The sequence below is a fragment of the Balaenoptera borealis genome, assembly GCF_965194805.1.
Source record: "Balaenoptera borealis genome assembly, chromosome: 2".
In the NCBI taxonomy this organism is placed as follows: domain Eukaryota; kingdom Metazoa; phylum Chordata; class Mammalia; order Artiodactyla; family Balaenopteridae; genus Balaenoptera; species Balaenoptera borealis.
The window spans coordinates 147,258,315-147,276,933 of NC_138867.1; the positions used below are offsets into that span (position 1 = coordinate 147,258,315).

General features: G+C 37.2%; 1 protein-coding gene and 1 long non-coding RNA gene across 7 annotated transcripts in view; one reads left to right on the plus strand and one right to left on the minus strand.

The window, feature by feature from the left end:
* LOC309622730 overlaps positions 1 to 18,619 on the plus strand; it is a 400,144-nt gene that overhangs the window by 354,804 nt on the left and 26,721 nt on the right. The gene's annotated exons all lie outside the window — the stretch shown is intronic.
* The window catches only part of GABRB2 (gamma-aminobutyric acid type A receptor subunit beta2), a 297,652-nt gene that overhangs the window by 277,194 nt on the left and 1,839 nt on the right, over positions 1 to 18,619 (minus strand). For 4 of the 6 annotated variants that reach the window (XM_082378776.1, XM_082378777.1, XM_082378779.1 and 1 more), the window contains exons 2-4: positions 18,065 to 18,293; positions 17,818 to 17,909; positions 16,746 to 16,813 (exon numbers count right to left, since the gene is read on the minus strand). In XM_082378776.1, coding sequence (XP_082234902.1) covers positions 16,746 to 16,813; positions 17,818 to 17,909; positions 18,065 to 18,141 — 237 coding nt within the window. In that variant the 5' untranslated portion in view covers positions 18,142 to 18,293. Of the gene's footprint in view, positions 1 to 16,745; positions 16,814 to 17,817; positions 17,910 to 18,064; positions 18,521 to 18,619 lie in introns of those variants that run through there. The other 2 variants (XM_082378780.1, XM_082378781.1) reach the window with 1 other exon arrangement.

An 18,619-nucleotide genomic window follows, 5' to 3' on the forward strand; every position in this document is an offset into this window, starting at 1 on the left:
TTGGTGGTTCATTTCCTTTGGCTAAATACCCAGAAGTGGAATTGCTGAATCATATGGCAGTTCTATTTTTAATTTTTTGAGGAACCTCCATGCTGTTTTCCATAGTGGCTGCACCAATTTACATTCCCAGCAACAGTGCAAGAGGGTTCCCTTTTCTCCACATCCTCACCAACACTTGTTATTTCTTGTCTTTTTGGTGACAGCCATTCTAACAGGTGTGAGATAATACTACATGGTAGGAAATTTGTCTTGATATTTAAATCTAGAATAATTAAAAACACATAGTGTTGGCACAACAATATAGGAAAATATTAATGAGATAAGTTACAGAATAAAAGCAAAGACCTAAGGACATATGAGATTTCATATGTGAGGAAGACAACATTTCAAATGACAGATTGCCTTAAAGACTATTGTGACATCTATCTATCTATCTATCTATCTATCTATCTATCTATCTATCTATCCTACCTATGTATATTCCTGCTTCAGAACTTACTCTAAAATACATCTCAAATGGATTCAATTTCTACGGTAAAAAATACGTAAAATAATGACAGATGATTTGAACATTTCTTTTTTAAAATCTTATGGCAAACAAGACTTTTCAAAGTCTAAAAGCCAAGATCAAAATCCATAACATTCTTTAGTACATCAAAAGACAGTAGTCACAAAGTTATTATACAAAGAAGTATGTTTGCAATATATGACAAAGGGTTATAATCTTAATATTGGGTTGGCCAAAATGTTCATTCGGGTTTTTCCGTAACATCTTATGGAAAAACACGAATGAACATTTTGGCCAACCCAATGTATAGAAAGTTCTAACAAATCGCTAACAAAAAAATTCTTCTAATAGAAAAAAAATCAATAAATGACATAAAAAGGCAATTCAGAATGAAAAAATGCAAATGGCCTATGAATACAAAAAGGTATTTGAGATAGTTACCTGGCAATAAAAATTTTAACTGATAAAGGAAATTACTAATTTCACCTTAGAGATTAGCAAAGATGGAAAGGATGAATATCCTGAGGGAGATACCCAGGACTGGTCTGGGAGCGTGCAAATGGAACTCCCATACACTGGGTGGTGTGAACATTAATTAGCAATTTTTTAAAGGAAGCATAGATCTGTAATATGTATCAAAATCTAAATATATAAATATGTAAAATGTATCAATATCTAAAATATGTATCAACCCTGCTTTGGGTTCCAGTAATCCTACTTCTAAGAATTTAGGGGAAAAATGTTATAATTGCATCAAATATGAATACACAGGACAGTTTAATACAGTTTAGTTCATAATAGTAAAAATATCCAAAATAATCATAATGACCACCAACAGAGGACTGATTTCATAAATATGGTACAGCCATACAATGAAATTCTATACAACCACTGGATATTTTGTTATAGAAGAGTTTTAGATAGCATCAAAAGATGTTCACAAAATGTTAAGTGCAGAAATCATATTATAAAACATAATGTATTGGAAGCAACCTAAGTGTCCATCAACAGATGAATGGATAAAGAAGATGTGGCACATATATACAATCGAATATTACTCAGCCATAAAAAGAAATGAAATTGAGTTATTTGTAGTGATGTGGATGGACCTAGAGTCTGTCATACAGACTGAAGTAAGTCAGAAAGAGAAAAACAAATACCGTATCCTAATACATATATATGGAATCTAAAAAAAAAAAAAAAGTGGTAATGAAGAACCTAGTGGCAGGACAGGAATAAAGAGGCAGACATAGAGAATGGACTTGAGGACACTGGGAGGGGGAAGGGTAAGCTGGGACAAAGTGAGAGAGTGGCATGGACATATATACACTACCAAACGTAAAATAGATAGCTAGTGGGAAGCAGCCGCATAGCACAGGGAGATCAGGTCGGTGCTTTGTGTCCACCTAGAGGGGTGCAATAGCGAGGGCGGGAAGGAGATGCGAGAGGGAAGGGATATGGGGATATATGTATACGTATAGCTGACTCACTTTGTTATACAGCAGAAACTAACACACCATTGTAAAACAATTATACTCCAATAAAGATGTTAAAAAAAAGAGGGGGGGAATGATAAAATAAATTTTTACATATTGTGATATAGAAAAGTCACTCTGGCTTATATATGAGTTTACTTGAATTTTATGCTAATAGGTTGTTTGTGGCCTATGAAACATATATTGTACAACTGCTTTAATTATCGAAGAAAATGGCACATTGACCAGAAGTAAAGAATGTCTATGTTAAAAATAAAGATTAAATGTCTCTCTAAAAAAAGAAAAAAAAAACAATGTATATACTATCTGATTCTATTTCATGTACACACATGTGAATTCCCAAGAAGTCTTGAGGTTTAGCAATCATTTTGCTAACAGTATTTATTTCTGAGTGATATTAATAGAGATCTTCACTTTTCACTATAGTTTATTACTGATTTTTCTATAATGGAGAGAAATAAGTAAGAAAAGCAATTCAGATTTAAAAATTGCAGACTCTTAAGAAAATTATGTGACAGACAAACTTACCTGCTTTACAAAGCAAACATAACAAATAGCTGGAAGTAACCTTATCTCTTTCATTTAATTTCTTTCATTTTCAAATATAGTAACTCTGAACTAGAATTTAAGAAATTTTTACAAAGTTTTATCATCAGTGACAAATTCAGGACAAATTCAGAACCTCCCAGTCCCTGCTTTTGATATAAATACCTTTCCACAGTAACTACAGAAATAATCTCTAAAAAAATGCAATAGCATATTTTAGTCCAAGGATTGCTTGCTTTCAAAAGAAATATAGAACTTAGTAATTATTTTTAAATTATATGTGTTCATATAGTCATATTCATATATGTATATATACAGTGTTTTTAGATATACATGATATACCTGGCTTAATTTTATTCATAATTTTTATCAACCCAGTTGGACATTTGAGAAAGTAGAAAAAAAGAAAAGAGATTAGAAACATTTTGTTTAAGCCACATACTTTTCCCAACCTTGAGGAACACAAATATATTCAAACTGAAGTCTTTTGAATTGACCTTGAAATGCATCACAATTATTATTTCACACAAATACTAATCGTCATTTTACTGAATATTCTGAGATATGTTCCACCTCATTAAAATAACAAGTAACATATGAAGGGCTGATATTTTCTTGGTTCTAAAAAAGTCTCTCTTAAATTTAGTCAAATCTAATTTTGTTATTAATTCTCAGGATTACCAGATACATTTTTTCAGAGCAGATTTTTGTTTTGAGCCAGAATTGAAATCATTCCCTAGTGATGAAAGATGATTTAAAACGACCAAGAAAAAAGTAAATCATAATTTTCAATTTACCCACCAACCCTAATGAAACCTAAACAGTGATAATTACTATTTTAATTTATTTCTAAATGACTTAGACTATTTTTGCATATTACAGATTTTATCCTTCATGTTCTATTTGTTTGATTTTTATAAGTTTCCCAAAATTTATCTGGGGAACTGGAATGTGGACTATTAATCATTCTGGGAGATTATAATGGAGGCAGGTCCATTCAATTTTTTAAACTTCCCCTTCCTTTAACTTGAGAAAAACACAAAATAAATAGGATAGGAGACAAACTGGGCTCTAACTCCACTTCCAGCACTTTCTAGCTGTAAAATAAAGGAAAGCTGTATTGTCTGGGTTCTAACTCACACACATCTTCTAACCCTCAGTTTAGCCATCTGTAAACTGTGATAACACTTCTTATTTCATAGAGGTTTTTGAGAATTAAATGTGAAGTCACTGAAAAATTAAACTTCATTTCATAAAATTATCTCAATTAATGGTGGTGATTCTTAGTAGTGTTATTAGTCATAAAAAAATATATCCCAGTTAAAAGGTATAATGCAATTTTTCAAATCCTGTTTTTCATTGACTCTTTTTAAAAGTATTTGTTTGCAAACTATCAAATGCTTAAAAGAACAAAGAGAATCCACATGCACTTTGATACTGTTGATTCCATATCATGTAAATTCAAAAGGACAGTCCTTGATTATATACACATTCTTATATGGCAAATCCTTGTTGCATATTTTATATGATACTCATTTATGCTAACAAAAAACAAAACCCAGATAACTTTATTTAAAAAAGGCCTTCTGTTATTTCTCAACTATTGAAAACAATTACAAATTCCTCAAGGACAGGAACCACATTTGTCTATCTCTCCCTCCATCTCCCTCTCTGGGTCTCTCTTTCTCGTTCTCTCTCTCTTTAAAGCCCAACAGCACAAGTAGCATTTAATTTAATCAGGTTTTATTCTTGCCATGATTGCACTATGCACCAAAGCAACAACAAAGCAGGAAAACCAGAGCTCCAGAATTGTGGCTAATTTTTAAAATGAGAGCATAAACCCTTAAGGGGTATTATGTCCAAATCTGGGAATTTTACAACCAGAACCCATTTATAACATTTGCCACTTTGACTAAAGCATCCTAAGTAAAGAAAATTCCATTACAACAAATTTCTACCTAAGTGATCTACCTGGTGATGATGATCACATTCAGTTAGTAAAATAAAAAGATAAAGCCATTTTAAAATGTGGTTCTCAAAACTGGCTCATTAAATAGAAAGTTGGCCTCCAAAACCTAAAGTCTAAAATAAATCATCTAAACACTCCAAAGGAAATAAGCTCTTTGTTTTTCATGTGGTCTGTAATTCCATAGATCTTTCATCTGTAAATCTGGCAAGTGCTTAAAATATTATGACTTTTAGAATGACAAAGGTATCATTCTCTAATGAATTCTGTTAGAAAAATGGTTTGCCACACAGGCATACTAATGGGATTCAAGTAATGAGCATTCTTCCAACACATAAGCCAGATGCAAATTTACACAGCCTAGCAGATCAGCCCCACCAGTGTCCAAGAGAGTACTGGCTTAGCAGTGCTTGAAAGAGGAATGGTTTACACAACTGACTGATCAGAGAACATTTCAAGAGATCTTCAGTCTATTAACTCAAACGCTCATTTGGCAAAAAAAACCGAAAAAAGAAAAACAAAAAAAATCCAGAAATATGTATTTACAAAATAAGTCTTTCTTTGTCTGTAAGTCAAGGAAAACAAAGAGAAAAGTTACTTAAGTTTCATTTTTTGGAGCACTTTGTCTTCAGTAACAGTGAAAACACAGAATGGTGATTTGATTTTACAACCTAATAACTGGCACCTACTCACTCACATTTAAAACTCTTTAACATTTCTGCTTCTTATTTTATGATAGTCTTTTAAATGGCCTATAAATCATTTAAGATTAATATTTAAAATGTTTCTTGAAAGATTTACAGTCAATGAAACGTCAATACCCTCACTAAAATGAACAATTTTTAAAGATGATCTTTGTATATTTGTTTAAAAGCCAGCTGTCTGATTATATAATTTTTTGGTCAATCCAGTTAACGTGTAGTCCTAGGAAGCAGGAAGATTCAACAATTATTTTAAAACAAATACTCCCTCCTGGAAGGGATGAACAGCACACTCTCTAAAACATTATTTTTTCTATGTTGATGCTTTAGAAGTTGCAAGGTAGGAATAAATGGGGCTCTATCCATAGAAAATAGCAGTCACCTTTGAATTATCTATATCATAAGCCTTACTCTCCAAAAGTTCCCATTAACAGACTAATATGCAGAACAGAACAGACTGTAATTTTCCATCATTATTTGCCATATTCTTATTTTCATGGGAAATAAAAAACTCTAAGCCAGTACCAAGGTGAGTATGAGATAAAAATATTGTATCTTTATATATTTTTATCACATCCTCTTTAAATCTCTATTTTGGGTATGTTTTATAATGGACATTACATATTGGTGCATAGATAAATAGACATTCATTTATTGAGCAAGTCAAGTAGTCTGAGGTTCAATTCTCATGATAACAGTATCATTTCTATCTAAAATTTTTAAAAAATAGCAGAATAAAAGGTGACTTTTAGAGATTATTTAGTTAAAAGAGAGACATGTAAAAGCCAGTAGATAAACTTTTAAAAAAAATTTTGATTCGATGGTCTTGCACCAATTAGGCACTAAATTACTGATCTGTAGAAGAGCACCCTCAAGAAGCTTAATCACTGAGACCTTCAAATTTAAGCATATACTTCAAGAAATACAATCAAGCAGCCATAAATAATTTGTAGGAAGCTACTTTAATGGCATTTTCCCTACATGTAAATGTGTAATACTACTAGTACTAACCACCAATCAAATAGCTATCTTTTTAAACAGGAAGGAACAGTCAAATCATATTATCCTAAAACGTATGTTAAAATATCAGTATTTCTGATATTATCCAGACCTCTTAAAACTAAATAACTGATGCAGCTATTATTAATTTATTCATAGCATCAAACCCTGTGCTAGGTGCTCATCCCTCCCCCCATTTCAGAAACTTTGTTTCACCTTTTAAAATATAGAACTATGATTCTTTTCATTATTTGTGTCAAAAAAATTAGTATGGAGGTTCAAAAGGGCATTTTATAAAAATAAAAATCAGGGGGCTTCCCTGGTGGCGCAGCAGTTAAGAATCCGCCTGCCAACGCAGGGGACACAGGTTCAAGCCCTGGTCCGGGAAGATCACACATGCCGCAGAGCAACTAAGCCCGTGCGCCACAACTACTGAGCCTGCGCTCTAGAGCCCATGAGCCACAACTACTGAGCCCGCGTGCTGTAACTACTGAAGCCCTCGCGCCTAGAGCCCGTGCTCCGCAACAAGAGAAGCCACCGCAATGAGAAGCCTGCGCACCGCAACGAAGAGTAGCTCCCGCTCGCCACAACTAGAGAAAAGCCCGCATACAGCAACGAAGACCCAACACAGCCAAAAATAAAATAAATAAATTTATTAAAAAATTAAAAAATTAAAAATAAAAAAATAAAAATCAGATCTGGAAAATGTTTTTCTACTCTCTCATTCTTACCCTTAGTAAGTGACCCTTACTTTTATTCTTTGTGAAGGTGCTTAAGACTCATCATTCCTAGCATCTACTCCAGAAATTTCAGTGTCTCCTCTGCACAGCTGCCAAGGTCTTATGCAATGAAGCTTCACCATACATAGGTATACCCTACATATGCACCCTACCGTTCCTGTCCACGTATATTAGCTCTGTAATTGTAGAGATTATACAATGCCTCTAGTCCTTGTTTCTACACTTATAAAAGAGGATGATAATATTATTATCTAGCTCATGAGGTTTTTGTGAACATTAAGTGGGATAGTTATAGGCGCTCTAAGTGTTTATTTTTGCAATATTATTATTCCTAACATGTAATGCCTTTCTTCATACTGTCTCCATGCCCACTGACTCCCATAGGACGGCTCTCCTTATTTTCTATCCATTCGTATTGCACCGATCCTTCTTGCTCAGTCCAGCTCTCCCTCTTCCACCAAGTCTTCTACAAATCCCACCTACTCTGACCACTTGGATCTTTATCATTGCAAAAATTCGTATGATAACTAGAGACCAGTTCTGTTGTCAAATTCCTTTATTAGTGATTGCTTCCACCTTCACTATAAAACTAATGTTCCTAAAACAGTGGCCCTCAGATAGTACCTATGTCAGTCACATAGAAAGATTTTAAACATGCGAATTCCTGAACTCCATCCTAGACCTCCTGAATTAGACTCTGGGCATGTGCCCTGAAAATACAAATATTAATACAAGACTCAGGTGATTCTGTTGCACAGTAAAGCCCGAGAACCACTGTAAAAACCTGGATCTCAACCCTTTATTTTGATTCCTCTACCACAGGGATACACTACTCTCCTCTCCCACCGATCTGAAACACTCTTCTCTCCATCAACCCTCACCTCCCTCTTCAGGCAATGAAGATCACTCTTTCTTGACTCTAGAGTGGGCCTTAGGTCTAGTGTAAGAACCATTTCATATCCTTCCACAAAATAGCCTAACTGGCATGGTGCTGGTTAAGGAGCATTATATAAATACTTCCTGTTAGCCTGATATACTGCAGTCTTTCAACTACCCCCTCCAACAACTCCATTCACCACATATGTGTTGAGTATCTACTAATTGTCAGGCATTGTGCTAGGCACTGGGATGCAGACGATGTCCGTACATTCGCACACCTCAATGTCTCTAATATTTAGCCATGGCTTATTCATGTATCACTTTTCTAAGATACATGTAGATTCACCTTAAAAACTTCATTACTCTAATTCTGGCTGTTGGGTTAGGAGAAAAGTTATTTCATCTTTAATTGCCCAAGCAATTACTTCTAAGTTAAGACCTCTTGGCAGGTAAGTGGGCAGTATGTGCCAAATTATAGAGCAAGGGAAATAAGACTTGGCAATAAAAATGCCAATAGAATGTGTACAAAATGAGCACTAGGCAAGAGACAATGGGTTAAAGACATGGCCATATTTTTCCATATAAATAGGGAGAGAATAATATAGACCCATTTTTCTCCTTGTTTAATAAAATATTTTGCAAATAAAATGCATATCTGGAAGGAACATGTAAATCTTGTGTTTGTATCTTTTAAAAACTCATAACCATCTACTTTCTCATTCTTCTTTTAACTGTCTGTTTCAAAGTATTTTTGTGTCATCCAAAAATGTAAAATGATTTTGGAAAAGCTGAGTAATATCAGGCTAAAAATAGAGGAAAGAGTAGCTGTGTAAATGAGAATCAAATTGATATATAAAATTTAAAAGTTTCCATTTATATGTTATTTAAATCCAGTTCTCTATTTTATATATGATTTTTATGTAGTTGTAAATAGTATATAAGTAAAAGTAAATTATATATTTATTTTCAAATAACCTATAGCTAGAATTATGACTAATAATCTGTAAAATGTATTTTAAAAATTTTTTGAAAAAATATACAATAAAAAAGAAAATGTCAATATATTCATATGTTTGTATATGTTTATAAGATCACCAAAAAGCCATAGAAGAATACACATCAGTTTACACTGGTAGTAGTAAAGGTGTGCATTTTTCTCTTTTTTTAGAGAAAGCATAAAACTGCAAAAATACTCACGGTCTGTTAAGTGAAAACATAGACTATAAAATTCTCTCTACAAATAACTAAGTGTAATGTGTAAAGTATGAATAAGCAAATAGACAAGAAGTAGAAGGTATTATAGGCAAATTAAAACAGTTTTAATGAAGTGATGGGGATGTGGATAATTTTTGCCTTTGATGTTTGTTGATCTTTTAAAATTGGCTTTGTCATAATGTACCACGAAACAGAAATGAAAATGGTGATTAAGTATGAAAGCCATTACTCAATGAGAAAGGCTTTCATACTTAATCACCATTTTCATTTCTGTTTCGTGGTACAATCTCTTCTTTTCTCAACTTGTTTGGAGACAAAAGCACAACACCATATTCTACACTGGGGGTTCTCAGCTGAGGACAAGTTCATCCCCCAGGACACATCTGGCAATATCTGGAGACATTTTTGGTTTTCATAACTGCGAGGGTACCTCTGGCATCCAGTAGGTAGAGGCCAGGGATGCTGTTAAACATCTTACAATGCACATGACAGCCCCCTCACAACAAAGAATTATCTGGCCGCAATGCCAAGAGCACTGATCACAAATAAATGCTACAGAATGAATGATTTCAAAACAAGCCAGTGCCCCACCCTGAAATTAGTCAGTACCCCTGTCACAGTGTTAAGGACTTTCTCTGATTTACATTCTTATAGAAATTCCCAAGATCATTTAACAAGGAGGTGGGAGGGATCACACTAAAGCACGCTTTGAGGTGCTTCTAAAATATGAAACTTGGGATATTTCCCTCCCCTTCCTTCTCTTGCAGGGTAAGCTCACAGTCAGATTTTTATTTCATGTCACAATCAAGCAAGGGCATTGTTTAGGGTCCTACAAAGCAACAGCAAAGGACCTGCCCTAAGAGTTAACCCAGAAAAAATGATTTATAAACCTCCTATATCATGTGGAATAATTGTTTAAAAATTGATGAATAAATCATCTTGAGATGTAATCTTTATAATGAACCTCATTTATACTGTGTGGGGCAGAGGGAGTAAAGATCCGGGAAGAGAAGAATAACACTCAACCACTTTTAAGAGATTATTTGCAGGAGTAATTTATCAGAAATCACAAAAATGTGTTTTCAAGGGAAAAAATTCAATTGATAATAAAAGAAAAAAAGGGAAAGGGTCTTTTCACATAGTGTCCACCCAAAGCTTAAAACCTCTGACACAGTGCTTGAACTTTATCAGCCAACATTTTGTGACAGCTATTGGCCTTAATGGTTATATGACAGAGTGTTGGAGCAATAGGAAAATTATTAGACAAGTTAAGAGCACCCATTCATAATGAAAGAAATCATGACACAAGCAACATCCTTGACTTTTCAAGATCTTATATAAATCTTCCTTTATTACCTGGTAATAGATGTAATATAAAGTATAAATTTCTCAAGGACAGAAACCATGTCTTATATTTAATACACACTGAATAAAGTACCTATTTGAAAAAATCATTTTAATGAAATTAAGATTTTTTTCAAGGTGGAGAGATTGAGGAGTAACAGTAACATATAGGATTGGTTTATCTGATCCACCCACTGTTTCCAAAAAAATAAAATAAAATAAAATAAATAAAAACAAACAACTACAACAAAACAGGTCCATAAGGAATGAGAATAATTTTTTTTCAATGATGCCTTACTACATCGAAAAGTGCAGTATAACCAGAGGGCTAAGATTGAGGGATGTAAAGTCAATCATTTGCTAGCTGGGTGACCTTGAATAAGTCACTTAACCTCTCTGGGCCTCAGGTTCCTCTTTTATAAAAAGGTGGACACTAGCCATACCACTGCTTTTATAGGAGGACTGGATGAGATAATACATATCAAGAGGATACCTGCACAAGTTAAGGGCCCAATTAGCAATAACTGTGATTATTTTCTTATATTAGTGCTGTGATGGTGGAAAATGTTGGGCATTGCACACAGAGGGAGTAGAGGGGGAGGAGAAGGAAAAGAAGGCAAGAAAACGACAGCTTGCTAAAATTGGGTAGGAGAGCTTCGTGCGTTATTTATTTAGAATGAAGCCTGGGTCGGTGAGTCTTCACAACCCCTTCACCTTGCTCCACATCCCATCACCCACCCCAGCTCCTGCTTTGTATCTGCAACCTACTCCCTTCTAGGGGTACTTCTCCAAATGATATATGACTTCTTTTAGCAGTTGCCCTCTCCCGACTTTGCTTCAGATCCACACTTCTCAAAGGTGTAGCCTTCAACCACTAAAACTCCTCTCGCTACATTTACCAACGTGCTCCTGTTACTTACTATAGCTGGGAGACAAGTCTCAGAACTTATTTCAATTGATCGTTGTGGCATCTGATGCAGCTGACCATTTCCTTCCTTTTTAAACTCTCTTGTGCCTCAGCTTTGAAGACATTATTATCTGCGGGTTCTCCCACCATCTGACTGCTGCTTAGTTACTTACTAATCTGTGTGGGCTCCTTTTCAGCACTCCACCACTTAAATTACAGTGCTCACCAGATCCCCATTTTTTGGGGCCCTTTCACTTTCCCTTTTTAATTGTATCCATTCACACCGTTATAAGTACCACTTATATGCTGACAATGTCCAAGTTCATCTCTCTAGTCATGACTTCTTACTAAGCTCTAGACCTGTATTTTCCAATCTCCATTTGGAGATTCCATGTGTGGAGAAAAGTCAGTGTTTCCCAAAATGAACTGTCTTCCCACACACCTCAATCCCCAGCCCACCCCCAAACTGGCTGCCCTTTTGGTGTTCCCCATATCAATAAATGAAACCATCAGAAACTTAGGATTCACCAAGTCCTGTCACTTCCGCCTCATAAAAGCCCTGATTTTGTATCTTCTCCTTTACATCCCTGTCTCCGTTCATCAGTTCTTTCTGGATTTTTGCAGTGGATTTTCACCTTATCTCCCAACCTTTGGTCTTGCTGCACCCCTCATACTTCAAAAGCATCTTCCTCAAGTGTGAATCTGTTCAAGCGATTCTCCTACTGACATCTTTTCATGGGTCCCTACAGCCTTTGGAACAAAATATAAACTCTTCTGCAAGCTACAAAAATGGTCTATATAATTTGATCACCACTTACGCTCTCAATATCAAATCTTATCACTTCCTCACTCCCACTCCCAAATCCAGCCATTTAAAGCTACTTGCGAATTCCTAATCCCATTTATTTTTCCTGTTTTTTCTCCTATATGCCACTCTTTCTGCTTAAAACATTTATCCAGAGACCTCTAACCCCCACCTTTACCTAGTAATTTCTATGTAATACCTCAGAATTCTGTATTTCCAATATGCCCTGTGTATTTCTGCTTTCAAAGAACTCAGTGGTCCTACATTGTGATTCTTTCCACATTCATTGATTTAAATAGTAATTTAAAAAGTGTCTTGAATTTGAGGCCTACAAGTCCATGCTCTGTCTCTCCACATATATGATCCTATGTAGTCAAACTTCCAACCAACCCGTTGTTTACAGAGCAAAACCACATGGAGAGAGATACTATAACCTTGGCTACGTGTATTTTATACACATCAATTAGGAAGACAATAAATATGTAACATATCAGGCAATTTGAAATATCAAACAACAAATGAATGGTGAAATCAACAAGTGACAAAGGAACGCATGGGAGATACAGACAACTAGGTACTCAAGTGGCTGCTCATAAAAATTTTTAGAGAAAATGCTTATGTTAAACATAAGTATGATAGGAGCCTGCAGTAGAATTAATGATAGTAAACACCTAGATATTAAGTTTCATGAGGTCAGGGGACAAGTCATTCTTGTTCGCTGCTCTGTCCCTATGGCCTAACACATAGCTGGAGCATAGTAGCTGCTAAATAAGTATTTGTGTCGGATTGAATTTTAAACTGTGCAGCTGGTGATGCAAGAAAACATCTGTTAAAAAAAAAAAAAGGCAGCACTTTTCACCATTTGCCATTCCATAAAAAGGTAATTTGTGTATATGTTTACTAGAACGCTTTCCTCAAAAGTGAAATATTGCTTCACTCTTCGGTTGGCAAATGTGTTGTTCCAAGATGGAGAGGAATCTGCTTTAAATGAAGAGAAAGCTATTTCAGTCCATAATCCTCAGAGCCAATTTTGGATCTTAAAATGCATTTTCATCAAAGAATCTTAACAAAAAGAGTCCTGCCAATTTAACCAAGACATCTAAAAATGTTTCATTCTAAAGCCAAGCTTTCTGCTCAGGAACATTCTAATTGAGATCGTGTTCTTCCAAAGATCTTCCACTGGGTCAACAGTCACCTGAGTCACATGGCTGAGTAAGATACTATCATCACCCTCCTAAGAACTCAGAACTGCATGCCATTTAGGAATTCTGCATTTTTCTAACATTTATGCTGGATTTCCAAGTTTCCTGGAACTTCTTTGTACCCAACAGAGTTATTATAATAAACCAAAGCAGAAACACATGTAACTTTGAGTTAGAAGTCAATTTGGCATGTCCCTCTCATTTCAAACATATGGAAACTGAGACCACGTAATGTAAATCACTGACCCAAGTACACTTAGGGCAGCGGCTGGAATGAACACTGGGTCTCCTTAGTGACAGGCTGATATTCAGTCTTCTATATAAGCTATGTTCATGGGACACCAGTACTTTCACTTGCATCATTTTATTAATTCTGGTAGTCACCTAAAATATGTAAACGGGGACTATTATTCCCTTTTAGCAGGTGAAGAGATCAAGCCCCAGGACTTCCCTGGTGGTCCAGCGGCTAAAACTCCATGCTCTCAATGCAGGGGGCCCGGGTTCAATCCCTGGTCAGGGAACTACATCCCACATGCCTCAACTAAGAATTCACATGCCAGAACTAAAGATCCCATGTGCCGCAACTAAGACCAGGTGCAGCCAAATAAATAAATAAATATGTATATATTAAAAAAGAGAAATCAAGCCCCATGGGGCTGTCAATTCCCTCAGGTTGACTGAACAGCAGAAGCAGAACTAGTATTCAGGTCTTTCTATCTTTGTCATTTACCAGGAGCACCACATCGACATGGGCCTTTTTTCCTTTCAGTACAAATGAGTCAATGACAGTCTAAATGGTCTGGTGCCTACCATTCTTCAAAGGAAGATTTGCTATAATAAAAGAAAGCTACAATTACCAGAGGTTGCAGGCCACAAAGGATAATGAGGCAGAAACATGTGCGTTAATCAATTTTGAGGTTTCACTTAAATAATCAATCAACCATTCTTTCAGAGCTGAATCTAATCGAAAGATCCTAACCCCTTTAGACCTGTATACAGTGGGCAATATGCCATAAACATCTTCTTTTATTTAGACATCAGGGATGGAATTTCCCATCTGTTGCTTCAAATCAAATAACCATACTTTAAAAAATAGCATATATCACAAAATTTTTCTTTGAAGGATTAAGGTCACTATGATTGTTAATCATAAAAGTGTTAATTTTTCAACAAGTAAAACTGTGTCTGGACAAGTCCACGTGTGTTAGCAGTAGGCTAAGAAAGGAATCTAGCATGGAATTTTTAATGCTTGGTTCTAATCATTAACGCTGCAGTACTGGCCTATTTACAACCTGACGTTTGTTTCTGCACTTCCAACATCCCGTGATTTTTCTGCAACAGTAAATAGCTTTAAGAGATGACACCTCGCCTTAACTGGGTCTATATTTTGACTAGCAGGTCTTGGCATCGTGTCCAGCTCTGACACCTCTCCAAAATGCTGCATGCTGGTGAAAAATGAACAAAACTTAAGAAGACGAAAAAAATGCCACTACTCTTAAACCATTTTGGGATATAATAGGTCTAAATTCTTAGCTAACTTATACGTCTAAGTTCTAATGCAGCGACTTCTGATCATCTCATCATTGTCTCTTTAGATTCTAAATATTTCTTAATTTTTCCATAAAGTCTCACCTTTCTGATGCTCTGAAGAGGAAGGTGACAGAATAAAATGTGGGAAAAGAGCATAAGTAAATCAAAATTCAAAAGACAGGACACACAGAACCACACCTGATTTCGATATCACTTTCTTTTTAGCCACACAATTTAGATTCAAGTACCTAGGACTTAGCAGGTACCCACATGAGGGCATTTTCTATTTTTATGGTAAAATTCAAAATATAAACTGATGAAAGACCTCTAAAATTTCACAAAAGTGAATATTTGTATATCTGAGAAGTTAAATGTTCAGTTTCCCAAGAAAGAAATATTCTCTACCCACACAGGAGATTCTCACAATGTGTGGGAAATCTATGGTTCTGAATCATCCAATAGTGTCTTCAGTCTGTGCTCACATCCTATATCATAAAAAGCCTTCCCAATAATTAGAATATAACAAGATACACGTCCTTAAAAACATCACTGAAAGAATTGAATGTTCTCTGGAGTAGTCATAGATGTTTCATAAGTTTGTGATAGCTCAGGATTATCACCTATCTTTGGACATTGTACAAGGTTGGGCTGGTTATTTAAGCTTCCTCTATATTTGAATTTTGGGGTGATGAAAATTTATATCATGTTAAGAGCATATCCACTACCTAGTATTTGGCTCTCGAGTGAATTAATAAGTGTCCTAACTTTCAAGTCCTGATGGCTGGCTTAGAACTGTTTTGCATAAAACCTTACACACTAGACCCTCTTCTTTAACAGTGCATCCCGTTTCCAGGCAAAACTACACTACAATACAATCTTCTGCAATGTGCTGTATCCTATTAGGACTGAAAGTAACCCTGGCATCTTACATTCAAATGTGGCCTTTCTAGAGAGACTTTTCCAAGGGTGAAAACTTCAAAAACACAGAGCAGAAAAGTCATTGAAGAAATGGCCCAAGTAAGCAGGGGTATCTGGGACATTTATTGTCTTGTATGTCTGCAGTGCCCCAACATGGGCAGCAGGGGGCGCTCCTGCATGAAGCAACCCTCCCCCCAGCCCCACCCCCCACCACAAGCGTTCCCTGGAGGGGAAGACGGAGGCTTTTTCTCTTAGCACTTGCCCCAAGATCAAGGAGGGGGCCACTAAGGAGTGCTGCTGTCCATAAATCACACAGGCTTAGGACATGCGGTGAATACCACTGCAGAAGTGACCAGAGATGACACATAGGTCTGAGCTTACCTTTTGAAAGCAGGGTGGCCAATTTTTATTTTATTTATTTTGGGGGTTAAAGGAGCAGGTGAGCCATGGGCAGGGGGCGGGGCTTGCCATCAGCTGTAAAGAGGCCGGCTCCAAAAGCAACAAGTGGATATCAGTATCCGAGGGTCATTTATTCAGCCTCTCCACTACAGTTTAGTTCCCAGGTTATATTCTCTGTGAAATGTCAAATCAAAACACTTCCCTTTTCTCTCCTCTTCTTTCCTTCCCTGACCCCACCCCAAACTCAGAAAAATCACTTGATGAAGTGGGTTTCCCACTAAACCTTAGGAAATGTGACTCCTGCAGGGGTTCTCCTGCATGTGGCTGCGTTTTGCACGTGAACATATGATGCATTTTACACCCTCTTCACCAAGTCCCACGATTTCAAACCAGGTTGGAAAAATCTTTAGGGACCAGAAAGAGCCAGCTCTGAAGGCTCAAAGACAGTGGGTTCCAAAGCACAATGCCCGGCCCTCACCCCACTTCCTACACATACTCATGCACACCCCACCCTCACCAGTTGGATCCTTTCTCCTTCCTGTCCCCAAATGAAGGTCTGCAGAGACACAGCCATAAACCTCAATACTCACCATATTGACTTCAGAAACCATATCGATGCTGGCGATGTCAATGTTCATTCCCACAGCCACGGGGGGACCTGCAAACCAAAATGGCCAGCCACGTGATTTCTCAGAACTTCATGCATTCTTAGCAAGAGTAGTCCCCGGGCACGGGACACTCTGCCCCAAATCCCTTCCCACTGCTCACATTCAAATTCTTCAATTCTCTGCTCCTTTTTAAAGAGTGACAGGTACTCCTCTGGGAAATGCTCTATTGAACAGGCACACACGTGTCCGATGGGTGAGGGATTCCTCCTCTGTCTACATATGTAGATGTCTTAGCATGAGAATACACACAACCACAAAAGCACCGGAATCTGGCTAGCCCAAGCGAAATGTTATATATTGCACTGGAACCCCCTCCTCATTCTTCCCACCCCCGCTTCTGTGCAGGTTTTAACTCTTTGAGCTTTGTTAGAGTCTGGAGTAAAATTAAAGGGGCATATCAGTGTATCTAAGGCTGCAGCAAGAGAGGTCTCTAGCTCTTCTCCCACTACCCTCCCTATCCTCCGAGCCCCCCAGGCCCCTCTCCCCCCACCCCACTGTCCCCTGCAGTGAGGCTTCCAGGACTGGATAATATCCAGACACCAGCCAATTTAAACCATGGCTAGAACACTTCCAAAGTAGGTGGGCACAGGGGGTTAATGCGACTTCTCAACCAATTGTCTGCATATCTTGTCCTCAAAAATGTTGCCGATGGCCTTCAGTAAGCCAGGTTCACCGGGCACACCATTAACTAAACTTAAGAGCTTTGTATCTCAAGGAAACAAAGACAGTGAAGCAAAGGATTTAAACAGTGAAGCTGAAGGACAGCAGTCACCAGTACAGGCTAAGAGGGTCTCTCTGAAAGACCATCTAAGTGCTAGAGAGTAACAAACCAGCTTAAGTTTGGATCAGTTTCTCAATATTGTAACACAGAGACATGTTCAGTACACCACATGCAACCCACAATGAGGGAGAGGGAAGACAGCGCACAAAGCTCAAAAGACAGCTTAGGCTATAGCTGCTGGGCTGTTTCTTATTTCCAAGGCAACCCCATTACCTCCAAAATCTGGTCTCAGCCGAATATCATAGCCTTTCAGGAGTCTATCCACCGTCTCTTTAACCAGCGACATATTACTAGGGTCATTGACACTAAAGAAAGAAAAGACAATAAACAGGCATCAATAAGACAGCAGGCACAGCGCTTCAGCATCTATCTGATCCTCACTACAGATCCTTGCTCACAGAGGTAGGCAGACAGAGCCTTTCAAAGTGAAAAAGGAAAGAGAAACGCTAGACACACTTACCTCTGCGCACAGACAGCGGCGATTATTAAGGGGAACGGCCAGATCCCAAAGTAGCCCTTTTTCCGGACTCTCCACATCCCTTTAGTTTTGGACGGGATTGAGGGTTTCACTGGAGAGAGGAGATCCAACTTAGTCTGCCCAGTGCAGTAATTCTAATGTGAGGCGCATGCGCAAGGCGTACCAAAACATCAAAGGGGCAGCAGCGGTTGCCTGGGACCGAGAAGATTTCCTTGTTAAGGAGGAAAAAAAAAAAAAAATTAAAGGGGAAAAAGGAAAAACATATATATGTATAATATATGCGTATTTGAATAATATAGAAAAGTCGCCCCACAGGAGGACCCGGAGTAAAATCTTTGTTGTCCTTTTGTTAAGACAAAAACAACTAGAGAGTCTGGTAAGTTTTGGTACTTGCAGGAGGCAGTTTTGCACCTCGCGGGTTGTGGGGTTTTGGGGTGTGTGTGTGTGTGTGTGTGTGTGTGTGTGTGTGTGTGTGTGTGTGTGTGTGTGTGTGTTTCCTCTTAAATATGCAAAACCAGATTAGGAATTTAAAGGAGA